The sequence below is a fragment of the Dromaius novaehollandiae genome, chromosome 16, assembly GCF_036370855.1.
Source record: "Dromaius novaehollandiae isolate bDroNov1 chromosome 16, bDroNov1.hap1, whole genome shotgun sequence".
NCBI lineage: Eukaryota > Metazoa > Chordata > Aves > Casuariiformes > Dromaiidae > Dromaius > Dromaius novaehollandiae.
Genome location: NC_088113.1, coordinates 10,984,303 through 11,006,003, shown reverse-complemented (window position 1 = coordinate 11,006,003; position 21,701 = coordinate 10,984,303). Strand labels below are relative to the sequence as shown.

The window sequence follows — 21,701 nt, the reverse complement described above, 5'->3', positions numbered from 1 at the left end:
CCCAAACTTGTAAAGAATGACAGACCAGAGGAAACATTGGCTCAGCCCTTCGTATTTGTTTCACTTTTATTCTCTATGAATTGCACATCAAAAAATGTCCTGCCTATATGTTTAAACATGAAAAAATAAAAAATGGCAGCACTGACCTTGACCATCTTTAACTGTGGTACAGTGACAGTCTTAAGAGAAGCGTAAATTCACATCTGTGCCAGTGTTACCTTGCCACCTCTCCTCCATGGCCTCTCACCTTTTCCAGCCTATGGCATTGGCTCCTACTTGATCCTGTGATGATCCATTTCAGGGAGCTAAACTGGCAGAACCCAATTCCTCTCTCCAGTCCTTCCCCCTTCTCTATGCCCTCCCCAAACAAGCAACTAACCCAAAACTGGTTTAGTGCCCTGAGTGACTGATGGACTGTCAGGCAAACAGCAGTTTTAGCAAAGGGTGGAGGATAGGACTATGGAACAGAAATATCACCTGTGTGGAAAAATTGAGACAAAAAAGTGAAACTTAGTTGGTAAGATATTTTTAGGTTTAGCAGTCTAGTCTGTACTCCTTGCAGACAAGTCTGTATGTTTGAGAGTGAAAACTTTTAAGTGTATAGGAGAGCTCAAGAGAAGATTTTGCAGGCATCTATTGAGAAAGTTTGAATCATTAATTTCTGGTGTAGCCATCCACATTTATATTTTTCTTCCCCTGAACTTCTGAACTTTAAATTGTGACTATAAGGATTTCTATTTGCCATTTCTCGATCCCTGCAAAAATGTACTACTAGCAGTAAATAACAGCAGCAGCTTACTGGAAGTATTGTCAGATAAGTGACAAACCTAGACCGATGCTTTCTTGATAATTTCACGTAACAGAGATAACTTCCACATAACAAATGCATGCAATTTGAATGTGAAATACATAGTATCTGAGAGGAGAAAACCATTGTTTGTAGTTAAGTCATTTTAGAATTATTGTTTAGGACTTGCAGCCCATAGTTATAAAAGAAATTAGATGTGTTTCAGATTGTCTACATTGTTGCTCAGTAAAATTTCTGTCTTACACAGGTAGTGACTTTTTTGGGGGGTAAAATATTTTTCTTGATTCCTTTTTCTTTCTCAGATCGTAGCAAAGCTGAAATGGATCTGAAAGAGTTGAGTGAGTCAGTCCAACAACAGTCCACCCCTGTGCCACTCATTTCACCAAAACGACAGATACGTAGTAGGTTCCAGCTTAATCTTGACAAGACAATAGAGAGTTGTAAAGCACAACTCGGTAAGTATGTTACAAGGATAGAGTGGAAACCTGAAAGATACACTTGAGGAAACTTTAAGTTAGAGTTTGAAAAAAGTTTTCAAATTGTAAAACCTTAAATATTTTATGCATTAAAATGAGAGCAGAGGATGTTCGAACTCCTCAGGGCAAATAGAATACACTTAGCTAGTTTAATTTAAAGCGTAGTAGGACCTGATGTTTCAAATTTTTGTCAGAAAGCTTTCATCTTTTAATCTGATTTTGTGCCATGCTGATTTAGATAGTATGACAGAATTATAGTGTTACTATTTGCTTGAATTTTTAAAATTCAAGAACTGTACCTAGCTCATTCAGTTGCACATACTATTGATGTATCTGGTCGCACAGGAGCTGGATGTTGTTACAAAACATTAGTGCTGTATAGCACTTAGCAGGTATTAAAGACTTTGTAGGCACTAAAAAATTATAGTTTCTTCTAACAAAACTTACGGGGTCTAAAACTGTATGCACAAACATCTATGTAAGTAACCTCAATCAGATAGTGTTACTGATTTTTATGGTGGTTTCGTGTTTAAGAATTATTCCTGTGCATATTTTCCAGCATTGGTCCTAGGTTAAACAAATCTACAACTTGCAGGTAATAGAAAAAAGCAGTGAAAGGAGGGCTGTTAAATCCAATAAAAATATGATCTGGAATATGTGGAAGGTGATCCTTGCATATTTTGATACTGAGATAGGGCACTAAGGGAGGTATTGATAGCTTAAGGACTGACAGTTAAGATAATGGTATGTATGTACTTTATTCCAGTATATAGAGTATTTTTTTGGTAATGTCAGTCAATCTGATGTCAGCATGGAATGTACTTTCCTTCCCACAATTAGGAATAAATGAAATATCTGAAGCTGTTTATACTGCAGTAGAACACAGTGACTCTGAAGATTCTGAAAAATCTGACACCAGTGACAGTGAATATAGCGATGAGGATCAGAAATCAAAGAATGATCAGGAAGATGGAGAAGACAAGGAAAGTGCAAGAAGTGACAAAGAATCATTGACATTGAAAAAAAAACCTAAGCCCCCATCTCAGAATGAAGACAAGGAGGAACTTAAATGCACAAGTCCAGAAGTGGAGAAAACAGATGATCCAGTTAAAGAAAAGGCAATTACAGACACTGAAAAAGAATTTTCTGAAAAGGGAAAATGTTTGCAACATCCTGCAAAAGAAAAACTGAAAGGTAAAGATGAAACAGACTCTCCAACTGTGCATCTAGGGCTGGACTCTGACTCTGAGAGTGAACTTGTCATCGATCTAGGAGATGATCATTGTGGGCGTGAAGGACGGAAAACCAAGAAAGAACCTAAAGAACCACCTTCTAAACAAGATGGTAGGGTGAAATATTTCCTTTCCTTTTTTTTTCTTTCCCCTTTACTTTAGGACTGTTACCCAATCCAAGTTACAGTATGCCTTAGCTTTTAGCTTCATTATTGCATTAAGATGCCTCTTAAAGATGATTGTAGGGTGAAATTGTCCCCCCACACCTTTTTTTTTTTTTTTTTTTTTTTCCTTACCTTTAGGACTATTATCAAGCCAAGTTAAATGAAGCCTTAGCTGTTAGCTTTATTACTGCATTAAAATATTAAAAAAGACCTATAGCAGAACAAATAATTTGTGTGGATGATTTTTCATTCTTTGTGACTATGAAGAAAAGGTTTTCAGTCCCCACTGTAATTTCTGATTTAAATAAAAAATCTTTCATTGAGTTTCCTTCCAGCAGCATAGAACTATAAACAAACATACATAATGTGTTCTGACACCAATTTATAATTCTTTTTGCATATTTTTATGACGTTCAGCTGAAACTTTAACATTTCCATAGACCTCCCAAAATCATAGCAGCAGCAGAAGTTGGAATTAAATCTGTACTATAAGTTGTATAATGTCCAGTTAAAGTCAATGTAAATGCTCTCAACTGTAATCACAAGAAGAGGTAAATCACATGTATTGTACCTTAGGTAGTGTTTTCATGTGTCAGTAAAAGTAAAGAGAACTGAACTACTGATTAAAATGCTGTTGCTACCTGTGCTCTGCATCTTAGCTTTTTGACAAAACAAAATAGAAAAATAAAACAGATTGAAATTATAAGATTAAAAATAAATATTCTTCATATTATTTTCTCTTCTTTTCTATGTTATATAGCACGTTGACTCAATCATTTTTATTTAAAACATTTATACTGTTTTCAGTCAGTTTGCTAAGTATACTTAGAAGACTGCTTATGTAGTGCTTCTGTATTTTGAATCTTAAAAAGTGGAATTTAATGGATAAATATTACTATGAGATATTCAAGAAAATAGACATATATGTTAAACTAAAAATGGTAGAAATATTATTTTGGGGAGGTTTATAATTTCTCTGTTTCTTGTTTTATTTAAAAACTGATTAATCAAGGTAGCTGTATTAATTTCCAAATCACTGATTCATCTGTAATTAGTGACCTAAACTACTGATGGTTGAAATAGTAAGTAGATCTAAAATTTGACTCTGATACATAGGCGAAAGGATAACACATATTCTGAATGAAATTAAAAGTGGGTTTAAATATTCATATAAAAAACTGTATGAATATACTCCAGATATAAGTTGTCCTATGCATTATTCCAAGGCTCATACCTTTATGCATGACTCTCAGATACTAAAATCCCTCAGTTCAGTAAGGAGACCTGATGCATGCAAACCTGAAGGTCTGTGCCCCCTTTTTTGAAAACTGACAAGGCAGCAGCCCTTTCTTTCAGACATCATCTTCCTGGCCATAGCTTAGGAAGAATCATCCAGTTCTTAAAATGCATTGTTCCTGAGGATTAGCTCGTGGGCATCTGAATGTACTAGAGCTTGCCAGTGGGCTCGAGAGTCCCGTTTTATCAATTGCCCCAAGCTCAGACAGGTCGCCCAGAGAACCATCCAGCTTCATTACCCCTTTGCTGTTGATGCTGTAAAGGCAATAGACGACTTTTGGCTTTTGCAGGGGCAGGGGGAAAAGATCTCTAGACCTCTAGCAAGGGGGCTTCTCAGTTTTCTTAGTGTTTTGGTCATGTGAGGGAAGAGGGTTCTCTAGCCACTGGATTTTGAAAATAAATTAACATGTTCAAGGTGAGCTGAGGTATATAAAACCTTTCAGTGGGCCCCAGTATACTAGTTATTCAACAAGTGATAAATAAATCCTCAGTAAGAGTGGGCAGTGGTGAGTCATGAGGAATAATTTGCCATTTCTGATCCAAGTCAAACCTTACACCTGCAACTGCCTGACTAGAGAATATGCCATTTTTCTTATAAATGTAAGTTAAAATTAAATTTAAAACAATTTAATTTTCATGTTTTTGCCAGTTTGAGAATCTTGTTGTACATGACATAGAAATTGATTTTAAATTTACTTAATTGCTCTGTAAGGATTCTCTCAGCTGCAAATGGTTCAGCGGTGAAGGAGTTGACTAGACAGAACAAAGCTTGACTATTGCCATGCTTTATTGACGGGATAAAGGTCCTGAATGGGTGTCGCAACTCTAGTGTGAATAATTTTCCCGCATATTCCTTTTGACTGCACAAGGATTTTGTGTGTCCGGTGTTACCTTTTTTATTATTTGTTATAGCTAAAAACATTCTTGCCTTTTTTGTTCCCTGACTTGACAAACAGGTAATGATGGGATAGTATATTCCAGTTCTTGGCCTGATTACACTGCCTGTTTAAGAACTTCTGCTTAAGGTCTATCTGTAAGCAGTTGTAATCTAGCTGATGCAACTTGTTACAAGATAACAGCTGCTTTGCTGGCTGGGTATCTGAAAGAATTACTTGTCTTTTACCATTTCACAGAAGAAGACTTGCAGTCATAGCAAGAAAATATATTTAAGAACATCCATTCAAGTAACTCACAAGCCATTGCAGTGAAGAGATTTTTTGACCACTGTTAATGTTTTCCTGCCCGGCTGCATAGCAGGGGAATGGGTTCTGGTATGTGAAACAGTCAGCTATAAACTCTGAAAGGCTTCACAGTAGTGTAGAAATCTTAAACACACTATATTTGATGGTCATTGCCAGTTCACCTTTGTTTTGAAGGTTTTTAGCATGCTGTGCGTTCATTTATTTGGTATTGCCATGGTTGCAATGTTAAATTTGAAGAAAAATTATTTTCCCTTTAGCTGATTGTTCCTTTTGAGCGTATTGACTTTTCTTCCTAAAGAAATTGGGATAACAGATGTTAGTGGTAACTCAGAAACATCCTAACAGATGCTAATCTTTCACATTCCTTCCAGAGAAGGTCAGGCTGATTTTCTGAATTTTTTGCTTTTTGTTTTGTTTAATGGCTAATACTTCTGAATTGCCACTAGCTTAAACTACACTGAAATGAGTTTACTGGTAGAATTTCAATTACTTTTTGAGGAAAATAATTCAGAGTAGACTGAAAGGTGCATACGACTCTTTCAAAAAAAAAAAAAAGATGGAAAATTATGAATCAGATGTGATGATGAAAAGCTCGTTTTACATTTTACGTTTGTTTAGTTGTAGGTAAAACTCCACCTTCTTCCAGTGCAAGCTCTCAGCCTCCACCAGAAACTCCAGTACTTACTCGCTCCGCAGCCCAGACTCCGCCCGCTGGCGTAACAGCAACTACTAGTGCTACTTCTACTGTCAGTGCTCCATCTGCAGCCACTGGAAGCCCTGTGAAAAAGCAGAGGCCTCTACTACCTAAGGAAACTGCGCCTGCTGTGCAGCGAGTAGTGTGGAATTCCTCAAATAAATTTCAGACATCTTCTCAGAAATGGCACATGCAGAAGGTGCAGAGACAGCAGCAACAGCAGCAGAGCCAGCAGTCTCAGTCACAGCAACCTCAGTCCTCTCAAGGGACAAGATATCAGACAAGACAAGCAGTTAAAGGTATACACTTTCTAACTCAATGTGCCTGTGATGCCATAATTCCCCAGTAGTGATCTCAGTGCTCCAAGGCTGCCTAACCGGGAATTCCTCCATATAAACAAAATCTCAAAGTGTGGTTCTACTCTGATAAGTGACTTTAAAAATACAACAACTTACTCACCATACCTGCTCCTTCTGGTGTGTATTTAGAGTCATGTCTGCTTATTATAATGACAAAAAGTTTGTGTGTGTATCTGTATATATATTTCTGCCATTCTCAGCCATCATAGATCTGGGAGAGCGAACTGAATTATTTTCTAGATTACATGATAATTAACTCTGTTCCAGTTGCATGATTACTACTCTTATCTCATTATCTACAAACTGGGTCTAGTTTTATCCGACCAGAAGCTGATTCGTTCAGTTTTTCGTTGAGTATAATTTGAGGACAGAGAAATTGCCCAGGCTGCATTGGTCTTTGAAATCCCTGTTGCTAATGAGAATAATCAACTTGACAGGACTGTGTTGCTAGTACACTGAAACAGCAATGGCATTTTGAAATGTTTCCACAGCTATTCTCTTACCATCCCTTTGCCAGAGGTTTCCCTAGTACTAGGCACTTGCTAATGTAAGCCCGTGCCTTAACTGCTTCACTTCACAGACCAACAACTTTATGCAAATCTAGCTTTATTAGTAGTTTCAGGTTAATAAACTGGACTGTTGACTGGTGTGCCTGATACATGCAAGTATTTTCCATTCTCCTAACACTGCTGTCAAGGCAGTAATTCCTGACAGAAGAGAGGTGTAAGTAACAGGGAGCACATACAGACATATATCAGTGACATCTGTCTGTTCCCAAACTGCTTTTGTGACAGTCCTTTAAGAATAAGAAGCAGTATCTTTCTCGTGTAGACTGTGTGACTTTGATACAAAATATTCATTGAGAAAAATAAATGTGAAACTCTGTGAATTCTTATTTTTACTAGATTCATACTTTTATGTAAGAGTTTAATAGTATGGACTGAACTTTAAATATTCAGTATATAAGTTTGTTTTATAAAGATATTTACTATTCAGTGCATCATAGCTATGTTCTGTGTTATAGGCTAGAAATATATCAGATGAAAATACTGTAAAATATATAGTTTTCTTATATATTAAATTGGTGTAAATGAAAGAATAGTGCATACAGGTAATTTGAAGAACTTCTTTTACTTCAAAGAATTCTGTTTTGAGGATGTCAGCAACTGAGAGACCTTTGATAATGTGAATCATTAAAAATAGATTGAAATGTGTCTTCCTTAAAAAAAAAGAAAAAAAAAGAACTGAGGTAGATAACTCGTTAGGAATGAAAAGGTGAGGCTTTTCTCATTTTGAGTAAAACTGCTTTAATGAGTTAATCTAAGCTTGCATCCCTTGCTCTGCAGCCAACCAAAGGCTAATGTTGAGCTGGATTTATATATAGCAAACATATCACAACAGAAAACTAACAATATTAATAGCATTAGTTATGGAAATAACATCAGGAAGTAAGACTAAAACAGGGTTTCTTGAACAGTGGCTCACAAAATCTTGTTTCAAAGCAAAAAGAAAATGATTCATTAATAAACTTCAAAGCCGTGACAGATGAAAGTTTCAAAGACTAACCTGTGCTTATATGTATGATACTGGTTGGGAATTTTCCAGATTGAGAGGTTAGGAAATAGATTCCTAGGAAGTGGAATGGAGAAGTCCAAAACTGGGAAAAATGCAGATTCAAGGGAGATTTTTGTATTCGCCAGACTAAAAATTTTAAGTTTGGAAGTTGTATTTACTTAGTTACTTTCAAGCCTTATAACTATTTATGTGTTCAGTGGCTGTGTGCTGTATAATTGAGTAAATGGCACTATTTTATAGGTAATACAAGCCTTAGAAATGGCTGTGTGCATACATTTAATAGACATTAAAGTTAGAAGTTTGCCTGTTCATTTTCATATTTGTTATGTGATTGATGATCATCTGTATGTTTTCTTTTCATAGCTGTGCAACAAAAAGAGATCACCCAGAGCACTTCCACATCAACCATAACCTTGGTTACAAGTACTCAACCTATTTCTATGGTTACCAGTTCTGGATCTGCAAGTACACTTTCTTCTTCAGTTAATACAGACTTGCCAATAGCAACAGCTTCAGCTGATGTGGCTGCAGATATTGCTAAATATACTAGCAAAGTAAGTTCTTGAGCAAGGTTTTCATGAAATTTTCTTTTGAAATTTCAAATTCTGAAATAAAAATTTCCTAACTAGTAAGCATTAGGCTGTTGTGTGTGGCAGATTTATATCCGATGGGCAGTATCAGCTGATAGTGCTGAGCCATCGTTGTACAGCTGGCTGCATGCTGCCATTGTATGCCATAGTTTATATAGGATAGACTTCAGTTGCCCAGATATTTTAAATCTGTTGCCTGCCATGTTCCCCTACCTGCTTTTTTTTTTTTTGTTACCTTGCACTGTGTTTTGGACCCTTTTCTGTATGCCCTCCTAAAGGTGTAGATAAATATCCCTTCAGATCCCTTTACCTTCAGTAAAGATCCCTTCAGTATCCCTTTAGAAAAATGACAAATTTTCAATAAACATTAATACTTCATCATTTCTGTTCAGTAATACATACCAAAAAAGTAGTTCTGTTTTAAAACACTGTACAGCTTCATCAGATGGTAACTTGTGTGTATTCATGCATTAAAACAAGCCAAGTTGTAAATGAGATGTATTGTAATACATGTGTCATTATAATGAATAGTGACAGTGAGGGGAGGGAGACTAGCTGTTGGTATGCTTTCTTAGATCTTAAAATTAAAAAGCCAAAGAGAATACTATATAAGGTAATTAACTTGAGTACCCAGAAGTTAAAAGTAGCAGAATTAATCTCGACTATCAACTTTCAATATCCTCCTCAACCATATGTGTTTGGTGGGATTGTCAGTGATCAGGATTGTTAGTAAATGTCTTTTTTTCTTTTTCTTCTTTTTTTTTGCGTTGCATTTCTTCCCTAAATTTATGGTTATATTTTTTGTTCAGAAGTTATATCAATGGCATTTCCTGGAGGGAAGAAGGTAAACCAGCTTACCAGCTCAGGACTGTGGTGCAACAGTCAGTCTTGGCAGCATCACTTTAAAAATCAGAATCCTGATCTAAAATTTTCTCTTCTACCTTCTAAATAGACTCACACAAATATGTATATGTGGCATTGTTGATAGTAATATTAAGTTCATATTAGAGTGGTTAAAAGCAGGATAAAATGGGTATCTATTAAGAACATATATCAAAGAAGCTTTTTTTCCTTTTGTCTTTCAGATGATGGATGCCATCAAAGGAACAATGACTGAAATATATAATGATCTTTCCAAAAATACCACTGGAAGTACAATAGCTGAGGTTAGTGTAAGATTAAAAAAAAAAAAAAAAAGCAAAATAATACTGCTTATATTTAACTTAGAAAGTTGTAAAATAATATATATAAATTCTGTATTCAGTAACTAAATTGAGATACATATCTTTTATCTGTACCTGCAAAATGTTCTAAGTTAAGACTGTCTAGAGATCCTAGCTGCTGTGCTCTTGTATAAGTAATGACTAGTCTGGTAGAGAAATACAGTGAAAAAATATCAGATGGGGGCTCTACACGATAGACAGAAAAAAGCAGTAAGCCATCAAGCCCAGATCCTTAAAGATATTTTAATTGTCTAGCTTCTGTTGAGAATCTGTTTTTGTGTCTCCTTCTGTGTGGATTTACCAGAGTGGTATCAGAAATGAAGTAATTTTTAAGTATAATTTTTTAAAGCATGTATTTATCTACCAGAGCAAGAGGATTTTAATTTACTTGTAGTGTAATAGCTTATCCAGTTATGTAATTATGACCATAGTTTTTAATACTTCTCCTTAAGTTTAAAGACTATGTTTTCATCCTTTGTTTACTGCACATTTAGTATGAAATGCATTGCTTGTCATTTTCTTCAGAGGTGATAGTTAGTATCTTTTAAATTTTTTTTTAACTTGGAGAAAGCTGATTATACAGTGTAAACCTATGTACAAATGTGAACAAGAGAAAGCTCAGAGTAGAAGTTTCTGATGGTTTGTTTGCTTGTTTTAATCAAAATAAGAAAGTTACCATTATGAGCAATGATATTTCTGTTTCCAATCCATATATTCACATATTCACAGTGAATGAAAAACATACTTTCCTAAACCTGGTCTAGTTAAAAATATGAAATGGCATACAAATGAATAGAAAGAAAGCCTGAGACTCAAATGGATTTTGAATCCAGTCAGAGAAATTTGAGGCTCAACTAATTTCAGAGGAAGCATGACCAAGTTTAATAGAAATGCTTTATGTTTTCAAATAGTCTTGTATGTTTTTATGGTAGGAAAATCTAGCAAGCAGGCATTTAGAATACTTTAGACTTTGGGTTTTGGTTGACTATGGTCTTGTCCTCATACTAATGAAAAGGAGCCTTAGTGTAAGGGATAATCAGGCTTTTTATTTTGGGCATGTTTATATAATAATTAAGTATTATATACTGCACACTGTTATTATTAAATCTTAACTCTTTAATATTTAGATTCGTCGTTTGAGGATTGAAATAGAAAAACTTCAATGGTTACATCAACAGGAACTCTCAGAAATGAAGCATAATCTAGGTATGAAAACAGCAGTCCAAAATAGCGTGTCAGTCTTGGTCATAAACAGAAAATTTAAATACCTGTGGTATACATTATCTTCATCTTATGGTACTACAAATTGTCCATGTGAAGGATAGAAAATGTTACAGAATGTGCTATGGTGATGTTAATAGGCACATTTTCAGTACGTATTCAAAGTTACTTTTATCTGTGCATCTTAGTAAACAACAGATGTTGCTTTAGCCCCGTAAGAGGAATTTCGGCTACAGAGGACTTCTGTTAGGACAGAATAACTCATTTCTTAATTCATGGATCATTGGATAACCTGTCTTTATAAGACACTCTGTTAGAGATATTTTATGCTGATTAGTTTGTACTAATTCTTACATGAACAAAATCCATAGTAATATGGATTTGGATACGGTAGGATAGGTCCTGTCAGTATAGCCTCCAGGATCACATGCGTCCTCTGAAATCTGTGGAATTTGTAGCCAACATTGTGGTTCAGACTAGTTGGCAGTAGATTTTATTTTTAAAGAAATTCCACAGCCTTGACTCAATCTTGATGTCAGTCTGTCAGTGAAAAGAGATCAAAATACTGGCTGAAATAGATAGGATTCCTCCAAAGAGGGAGATTTTTACCTCTACATTCACTGAACTGTATGGGCAGGGAGTGAAACCATGATTAAAATGAGACTCCTCTTAAATTATATTTATTGAATACACTGACTGTGGGAAGAAGATTGCAATTGAGTGAGAAAAAGTTAGTCTCCTTTAACCTATGTGCAGTCCAAACAACCCTAGGACTGTGTAATGCTATCCTAGTCCACCTTTTGCCTTTTTTTTGCAGAGCACATCTGGAATGGAAGTAGGGGTCAAGGGCTGAATTTTTGCAGCTGAGTAGGTCCATATTCAAACTCATGCCTTTGGTTTGTTCATAGCATTTTGCTCTTTCAAATCAGCAGGCCAGTTTCTCCACCTCTGCAATCCAGTTATAGCACTCATCAGAATTACTTGGGTACGGCAACAACTTGGCTGCATCTCACAGAATGACTGGATGTCTAGGTGTGCTCAGACATTAAAAAAAAACCTTTAAAATCCTTTGGGGTCACCAATCTTACAGTACTGATTTAAATGAACACCTTTAATAGTATTTTGGAAGTATGTCAGCTTCAGAGTTTTTCAGAAGACTCAGATTCATCCTAAGTCAAGGTAGCTGCCATTGGAATGCTTTATTCGTCTTTGCCCGCTTTCTTAAGTTTTATGTCAAGCTCTCTTTCTCTCCTTACTCATAATGACTGAGGTGCCCATTTACAGCTTCATCAATAATGGGTGCCCCTCAGAACAATCCTAAAGCTAGGCTCAAATTTACAGCTTTATTCCTATAGTGGTATGCTTTCACAGCTTTATCGGTGTCCCTATTGCAACTTCCGTATTTTTCTTTGTAAAGAAACCAAGGTACAAGGAAGAAGTGATCAGCTGTTATTTATTCATAAGGAAAGAGAAGAAATATGATTCTCTGCAGAGACATTTTGGTCTTTTAAAGACAAAGTCGGTTAAGAGCAGCTTTTTGTGTTTATGCTGCACCTGGTACACCTGCATTCTTATCTTTTGCAGGACATCTAGGAATAAAGTGTTAAATAAATGGTTGGTAATGATTCAGGGTAGAAATGATGGTGGCAGAATAAGAAAAGGGAATGGAAGACTCATTTGTTCAGGAAGTGTGAATCAGAAATTCCCAAGCTCACAGAGTCTTTTAAGTTGCGGTTAGTTGCGATTTCATATTGACTTTTAAACTTATAGAAATTATTGCTTTGTACATTGCTGTTGGGAAAATATGCAAACTCATCTTTCTTTGTATCTTGAGTAGAACTGACAATGGCTGAAATGCGTCAGAGTCTAGAACAAGAACGAGATCGTTTGATTGCTGAGGTGAAAAAGCAGCTGGAATTGGAAAAGCAGCAAGCAGTGGATGAAACTAAAAAGAAGCAGTGGTGTGCCAACTGCAAGAAAGAGGCCATTTTTTATTGCTGTTGGAATACCAGCTACTGTGATTATCCCTGCCAACAAGCTCACTGGCCTGAGCATATGAAATCCTGCACACAGTCAGGTAATCTTGCTCTGGATTGTTTATTTCACAACTGAGGGAGTTAGAGTGGATGGAATTTACAATGATTCATTTGCATGGGTGCAGATGTGCCTGTGAAGAAGAGTGACTGTGGACTGGCACACGAGTAGTGGCTATTTTCTATCTTTTTTTTTTCTTTATTTTAGCTACTGCAACACAGCAAGAAACAGATACTGAAATTAGCACAGAAACATTAAATAAATCATCCCAGCCCAGTTCAAGTGTGCAGCCTACACCGACAGAAACAGCCAGCACCCCCAAGGAAAAGGAAGGTTCAGCCGATAAAAGCAAAGAGAGTGTTACAGTGAGTATCTTTGTAGTCACTTCAAAACAAAAATAATATGTAAGATTTCTCTTAAATCTACCCGTAAAGGTTTCCCTGGATCAGCCAGGAATTCTTGACCATTTGCATATTTCAGAAAGTGTGATTTGGGGAGTGAGATAGGAAGTTGTGTTTTTTTTTTCTTCATCTTGGCAAAAAACTCCTTCTGTCCTCTGGGAACACCCTTTCCCCTCCACTCATTCCCAATAAAACCTTGTGTTGGCTTGACTCATCCTTCCAGCCAAGGGGGACTGGACCTCTTTCTCTCTCTCTCTCCAGGACCCATCAGTGTAGCTTCTGGTCTGGATCTTTCGATACAAGTTGCCTTCTGATAAGCAATACTGACTGCAGCACTTCCAAGCCCTTCTTGCCTGGGGGTTCAGAGGCCAAGCTCAAGACCTGCATTCAAATCAACTTACTTTATCACAACAGACTGCCACTAGGGTACCACAATGTTCCATAACACTGATACAGCAATTCACCTGGATCTACAGTTAACGGAGCAATGTGCAGTTACGAAATCCTCCATAGCATCTACTCTGATAGCATTCAGTAGGCAAGGATGAGCAAATGCTCTAATAAAAGGGACTTAACATTGCATATATAGAAAAATGTTTATAGAAAAGATTCTGCTTCATAGGTAGGGCTTGACTATTACCAATTTCAGCAGCATTTTTCTTCTGTCCTTGCAAGATTTATTAAACGAAAAATTTTACAGGGGGCTGATCTTTCAGTCCCTTTCACATGATCCCCCACATCAGTAGGAGCCTTGTTGTATTTTAAAATATTAAAAGCAAACTAATGTTTTTCAATAGTATTGTGATTCCAGCATGATGTCTCATTGAGATAGTCATCTAGAATTGGGAAGCATAGTAAACTAGAGAGCTCTGTTCATTTCTTGGCACTTTTGGTACTGTCTGCTGTTAGATCTCTGGACGTGACATGTCCTCCAAGGGAGTAACTTGGGAAACAGATTTGAAGAGGCAAAGAAGGATGTGCTGTTCCACCAGAGTGCTTTGGTGAAGTTCATTGAACTTCTCTGGATTCGTCAGTGTTCACATGTATTGTTTGTGGCTGCACATCCTTTGTATTACTGGGGGAACAGGGGATTGGAGAAAGTCAAATTACCAAGACTTCTGCCAGGGAATATTCCAGTTATACAGATCTGGAATTGCTTTCACATAGGCTGAAACATCATGCTGTATACATTGATCATGTTCATAATTTGAATTTTGTTTTATTAACAAAGAAGTAACCTGTGAATTCATTAAGATGCAAATTTTTAACACAAACAAAACATCCAACATAAATTTCATATAATAATAATAATAACTAGGTGGAATTTATGTAAAAGCTGAGACTTCTACTGAGGTTGCCTGTGCTGTCTCTGCAGATAGCAACAGGTGTGACAAGCAACCAGCCTATAAAACTGGTCCAGGTACCGCAGACCACCACCTATATTCCAACTACTCAACCCACAATTGTAAGTACAACATCATCATTTAAAGTCTGCAGTAGCACTGTTCCTGGCATTAAAATTGCTCAGTATTTCTGGGGGGTTGTCTCCGTCTGCTGTTCTATCAAGATATGAATTCACTGGTATAGTCTCAACTTGCAGTGCAAAATGTCTTATTTTGCTGTGCAACATTCCAACCTTGGCATATCTTTCATTTCATCATTGATTATAACAAAGATTCAGATGTTGTCATTAAGTATAGCTGAGGCACTGAGGACAGTCAGACTTCCATTTTACATTATTATGTTAGTTATTTGTCCGCTTCATGTACTTACTTGACCACAACATCAATGTAAATATATAGAATTCATTTTAAATATCTTTTAAGTATCTTTTTGTCTGTGGTATCCTAAAAAGATTTAACTAATCCTGGGCTATGCTTGATATTCCTGTGACATCTCAGTAACTATGAGGGAAAGTACACATTCATCAGTAGTGCATCTCCTAGGCAGTCTTGTACATTAGCATTAAGAAATTATGAGAAATAGCATTGGAATCAGTCCTGGTTTTCTTCCATTGAAAATCAACCAAGGACACATAAATTCCCTAATGTCAGTCACCAGAGATGGGACAGAAGTGAGCTCATTTTTGTATTTTAATGCGCCATAATATCACATTCTTTTAACTGGTCATGTTCTGCAGCGCTCAGTTCAGAGGCAGCATGGGATCTGAGCTGACATTCTTCTTTCCAAAAAGAAAAATGCTCATATTGCACTTGTAACTGAATTGCATGTCCTGTCTCAATGGTGGGTTCAACAGGAGAAGCCCATGTTTAGGTAACTTCAGTTCATTTTCTGACTGAAGTTAAATAATTTATGTTAATTTTCATACTGTGATTGTGAAGCCTAATTTGCTATAAAAGTTACTATTTATATATATATATATGTACACATACATATGTGGCAGCTGCAACATACATATGTGGATGTGTATATATGTCTGTGTACATACACTCACACGTACATACAGTATTTCATAACCATCATACTCCATACAAAAATGTTACTGCTTTTAGTGGGTATCATGATTTTTTTCACATTCCTAACAGCATTTTAACTCATTTTATCTCAACTGAGAGCACTGTGCATCTTCACAAGATTGGCCCTAAGTTACTTGGACTGAGTTGCTATAACAATGAGGTTTTATATGTGTTTTCAAATCAATAGCAAGCATCAAACAAGTTAGGTTCTTTGTGAATAGCTGAGAGGTTTTATGATCCTAAGGTGGTTTCATGTAATATTCAGAAAAATGGCCATTATCTTCATCAGTTTTCTATAATACGAAGCATATTGAGTCATGTAAAACATAATTGGAAAGTTTGAAAGGTTTCAGCCTTTATTTGTGCATGTTTAAAACTTTGTACACATATTTGCCTAAGTCTTGCACAGCTACAGACACCTCTGTATGCTAATGATTGCACGTGCAATTTAAATAATTTTAAACCTTAGTGCATGTTAATATGTATGCAGAATGTACATTTGTGAAAAACTGGCAGAGGTGGAAAAATTACCTCTCAGGGAATGATCCTAACACATTTAAGGAGTCTTGCACATTCCATATCCTGATCACTATAAGAACTGAAACTTATTTTTTCATTTGTCTAAGTGTGTATATTTAAAAGATCACTGTGGCAACCTTAAGTTCCCCACCTGTAGTACTAATAATGACTTATACGATGGCTTCTTTAGGCTTCAACTTGCACTTTGTTTCCCACTAGGAATTTCTTCCTCTGAACAGCTTCCAGTAAATCTTCTTTGTACCATTTCCATTGAACTCTCTTTACACATCTGAAATCCTTACATTACCAAATAGCAGTAATCTTGAATTTATCTAGCAAATTGATTCCATGTTTGGCTTTTATTCTTTTTGCAGTTAAAATATTGTGAAAATATGAATTCATCATCTTTGCATTCCAGAGAATGGAATGGTAGGCTTCTGGAAGACATAGACTGTGTCGCAGAGGCACTGATAAACACTCTAGGCTGTAATCTCCATAGGGATATTCACAACCTTTGTTGAATGCTATCAAGACACTAATGTAGTTCCTTAAAACAGTGTGGGGAAACATTGGGCTTCAGTGAACTTGTATTTCTTCTTCCATATTCTCTTTGGAATTTTACGCTAACATCATGGGAAAGGCCTGTGCATCCCTTTCAGATTCCTCAAAGTCTCACTTCCTGTTTCTCCCACATTAAAACGTTGTGAACTGAAATGGATGCATTTGTTTGATCACCAGTTGTGCATCAGTGGAACTGTATCAAAACGTGCTTGCAGTTTGTATGGTATAGAATTGCTAAACTTCCTCATGTTTCTGGAGGAAGGTTAAGATTCAAACTCAAGATTCAATAAATCCTTTTCCAGATCTTCCAGAGTGATGTGACCTTGACCAGATTGTTTAACATTCTTGTGCCTTTGTCTCTCCATCTGTAGACTCAATTACTCTAGAGTGAATCAATTACTACAGAGATATCCTGAAACTTCCATTGTTAAGATTTCTAAATCATGATCTGTATGATGAAAGTGCAAAGTTTACTCTATATTAGTATTTTTGCAGGGAGTACAAGACAGTTTCCAGTAATGCTGATGGTTTTGTTATTGATTTGTGCAAAAGTTAAAGTACTTTTTTGTTCAAACAAATGTTTTATGTTCTCTTCTGTGTCAACTGAATGCATGGAGGAGTTCCTTTTGGGGAAAAGGATTTAAGTAATGTGTAATGAGAATATACTTTTAAATAAGGGTATTTTTGTACTCCAGTTTGATTCATCAAAACTCTTTTTCAAATGACAAAGGATTTTCTTAGCCCTTTTCGCTTTTCTTGTGTATTAGTTTGGGGAGAATACATAACTGGATTTAATAACCCATGGAAACCTACTTCTCCAAGCTAGGCAGAGTATGTACAGTACCTATAGGACCACCTTCCTCTGTAATTATAGGAAAGTGAGTAAGACACTACTTTTTGTCTCAGAATGAGGTAATACTGCGGTAATAAAGGTATTAATTCTTGCACAAAATTAGAACTTGCTCTGGATTTTCCCTGGAAAATAAATCTCTATTTCTGTGGTCATGTTTATGTGACCTTTAACATAACAATATGTTTCTCTTGGTTTTAATCCACAGACCATTCCTGTAGTGGTAAGTCCTTCTGCTGGGACAGTGGCAATGAGAACTGGAGTTCAGTATGTTCAGACCACAATGCCAGTCCAAGTACGAAGAGTCTAACTGCTAACAAGAAGTCCATACAATTGTTGGAATAAATAAATCTGTCTAATAGAAATGTGAAAAATAAACACAGTTCTTTGGATTAACCTCAAAGGTTCAGACTTTAGCTTTGTATATGTGTACAAAGCATTTACTACACTACATTAATGTAAAGCATTAGCGCTGGCTTAAAAAAGCAGACAACAGGTAAGATCCATGTTAAATCTATGCTTCTTTTGTAAATAATGTACAATTTGTGGATGTCATTAAAGTTAGAATACCATCTCCTTTTTATATTTGTATTGACTTTAACTTATAAAGAGTGTTTGAAGTTGGTAAAGGAAGGTTTAAACAGCCTTATCACAAGCTAACACTGAAAACTGGTCTTGGGAAATTGCAGTTGCACATCAGATCACTTAATGTTTGGTAATCAGGAGAATCTGAACAACTTAATTTGCGTTTGGATTGAGAACAATTTCTGCACTTTGAAACTCTATTAGAATTTCTTTTTGTGCAACCAAATGATGAAGTGTATCCGTTCAGTTAATTGTCTTAGGCAAATTATGACATTTCCAATCTGTGGACCTCCAGTACATAAAGAGGGTACTTACCTTGTTTTTTACAGTGACCAGACTGTTAAAATTTATATTGTTTACAGGAAACAAATTAAAATTTCATTCAGCCTAATATCAGGAAGTTGGAAAGAGTAACACCAGCTGGTTGGTAGCGTGATTTCTGATCAGTGATATCAAAGACAAGAAAAGTAGAGCTTTTTCCTATGCTTCACAGTTCAGTTTTCTTTTTTTAAAAATCCTATAAAAAGGACTTTGAAGTGTTTTTCAAATGGAACAAGAACTAGGTGTGGAGAAAAATATAGATCATGAAACATGGGCAAAGGACTTTTGATGCTGGGTCAGAGCATGTATTATTTATATGATGGAATTTATGTTTTTATGTAAGCATGAAACAGTACAGTATGAGAGAAAGTAACCCATGAAAATGCTGTCTGTTACACTTATACTGTAGTACCATTTTGTATGTTGTGTAAAACGAAAGCATTGAACAAAGCAAAGGTGATGTATGTATATGAGAAAATTAATTGTATGATATCATTCCAGTACATTTTGTTGTACATTTTAGTCATGTTGATTTCTCCCATTGTTTATAAAAGAATGCGGTTTGTACAGTCTCCAGCTAGTACCCATATTAGAGGGAAAAAAGTATTAGAAGAAAAAAGCGAGAACAGAATATTCGTGAATTGCAGTTGTGTCAAAAATAGCCTAGCTGGCCTTATTTGTGAAGCATAATTGCTTTTAGCATATGGAAGTATTTTTTCACATTTTCTTTGTATAAAATTTGTATTAAACTTAAATATCTTTTTCGATGATTGTGTTTCTTTGTGACTGATACAGGTGACACACACAATATGCTTTGGGTTTCTCCAATTTTTCAAGAAACTTCACAATTTTTTATTAAACTGTTTTAGAAAAATGGTTTGTGTTCCTGGATTTCCAGTTTCCTTCAGTCTGGATGAATGTATATTTGTGCATAGTCTCCAGATCATAGTTATTTGTGTTCAGTCTTAGAAGTGTGGGACTTTTGAATCCAAGCCCATCAAATTGAGAAAAATCAAAGCAGTATGGGCAGTCTGTAAATAAGAAGCCATTTATATATAAAACTCCATAGCATTCGTTTTCTCTCATTTTTAATAGCAGCAAAGATCCAGTGTTTATGGTGTAACATTTGTTGATTACTTTGATTGAAGCTGGACATTATGGACTGGTATTTATAGTCTTGTTAGTTATATCTGTGAGTTAGAGATAGAGGATTCCATGAGGAGTACTGCTGTAGTCCTCTAAGAGCACGTGAATTGGGCAAGACTGCTATGTGCCTTAATTATCTGTTAAAAGAAACACAGGGAGCTAGTGAAATATCTCATTATAAAATCTTAATATGAATATTGTCTTAAAAGTTCTCACTCCTGTAGCTATTTTACTACATACATTTGTAAAACAATTACAATTAATGTGCCCAACTGCTGCTTTTTAGAGAGAAGCACAAATCATGCATTATGAATGTTGAGTTAGTGATTTTGTAATCTCCATCACTGAAATAGGATCTTCTGTTAGAAGGAAAAATGAAAAAGATGAAAAGTCAAAAAGAATGTTATGGGAAACCAGGATGCTTTCTGAAGCCTCTACTTCAGTATTTATGGTTTTTTTTTCTTTAACAGGTATTGTTTTTTCTGTAATAGGGTCGTTTTCTTGTTTTTCTGTTGACACAATCCCAATGAAGGCTGTGATTTTAACAGGATTTATTGGGTCAAGATGAAGGTAGAATCTTGATAGTGTAGTGACTGTATTGTTTTTCACATTTTAGCTGATTACAGTGTGAAATACATTGTTTTTACTATATTTTATCTAGTGTTAGCTAAAGTGAAGCAAGAATATATCTCTGGATTGGACACATGAGAGGAGGACACACTGGCATGTGATACAAATTTAAAAGATAGGCTACAACTTTTTTAAATATATGGACAAATAACCATGGCTAGGCATAAGCTGCATCCATCACTTGTGTATAGAGTATCCCCTTACTGTGTGGAGGGTGTCTCTTTTGTTGATGTAGGAGTTTTGATCCATGTAGACCTCTTTGGCCTTGGCCAACATACCATCCTGGCAAAACATGTCTTCAGCCATAGGCACTTGCTCTCTCTCTGGTTTGCCATCCTCTATTATGATCTACTAAATGGCCTGTGGACATATTATTGCTGATTCCTTTGGTTCTGGGGGACAAAATTATCTTGTCTTGGAGTTCTAGTTTAGAAACCTTTATACCATGGTCTTCATTATCACCTGGGCTTTCAGTGAGGAAAGGAGGAGAGAATGACACTGGCATTCCTTATCTGGGCCAGTGAACTCAAGGTTTGATTGCTCTGTAGGCAATGGTTTCTGAGCAAAGAGGGAAAAAAAGCTGTAGTGTAACTTTAGCAATCCTACATTGTTCAAAAAGTATGTGCTAACACTGCATTCAAGGTGCTCTGAGGTTTTGTTGTAGCAAAATAGCATGATCTGGATGAACTTTAACATGATAAGGTTTCATAATAGAAGTCTGATGTTAATATAGTGATGTGAGCAGCAGACCAGCTGATCCAGAAGTTGGATCAGTCCATACATCTGTAACTGTTGCAGTAGTCATAGCCTAGCTTCGGACAGGTTTGGCTGGAGAGAGGTGAATATGCTCATACTGAAACTATGAGCAGGCTAAGAATGCAGGATTTAAGAATTCATCCTCCGTGTGCTGTCACCTTCTTGTGCTGCTGCCAATTGATTTTGGTTCTCCATATTCAAATTACAGAAATATAAGTGGTTATATAGTGGAGGAACATGGAGCAGTTAGGTGCAACACAGTCCTTCCAGAGCCATAGGCTCAGTACAGATACATCATAAGTTCAAAGGGAGTGCTATAAATTCTGCTATCAGTGCTCAGTCTAGGCTCATGTCCCATTTTGTCCTTTACACAAAGGGGTAGAACCATGAGACCAAACTCCCTCTTTCTCCTAACACCTGTGCTTTGCGAATGCTAGTGGCTCATATGAATATGCAGGGCAAGGACTACCCTAGTTTTTAAAATGGCTGTACAGCTGCTCCTTTATTGAAGATGTTTTGGAAAGTGCTCTCGCACTTGTACTCTTGCACTTGCCAAGCTGTCAAGTGTCAGCTCTTCTATG

At 36.2% G+C, this 21,701-nt stretch overlaps 1 protein-coding gene across 10 annotated transcripts in view; it reads left to right on the top strand.

Moving 5' to 3' along the window:
* Window positions 1-19,355, top strand: part of ZMYND8 (zinc finger MYND-type containing 8) — an 86,567-nt gene extending 67,212 nt beyond the window's left edge. For 6 of the 10 annotated variants that reach the window (XM_064521473.1, XM_026092972.2, XM_064521474.1 and 3 more), the window contains 9 exons: window positions 1,111-1,263; window positions 2,125-2,628; window positions 5,797-6,171; window positions 8,170-8,360; window positions 9,482-9,562; window positions 10,747-10,825; window positions 12,678-12,917; window positions 13,082-13,239; window positions 14,651-19,355. In XM_064521473.1, coding sequence (XP_064377543.1) covers window positions 1,111-1,263; window positions 2,125-2,628; window positions 5,797-6,171; window positions 8,170-8,360; window positions 9,482-9,562; window positions 10,747-10,825; window positions 12,678-12,917; window positions 13,082-13,239; window positions 14,651-14,848 — 1,979 coding nt within the window. In that variant the 3' untranslated portion in view covers window positions 14,849-19,355. Of the gene's footprint in view, window positions 1-1,110; window positions 1,264-2,124; window positions 2,629-5,796; window positions 6,172-8,169; window positions 8,361-9,481; window positions 9,563-10,746; window positions 10,826-12,677; window positions 12,918-13,081; window positions 13,240-13,536; window positions 14,252-14,650 lie in introns of those variants that run through there. The other 4 variants (XR_003258094.2, XM_026092969.2, XM_026092973.2 and 1 more) reach the window with 4 other exon arrangements.
* Window positions 19,356-21,701: the final 2,346 nt, after the last annotated feature.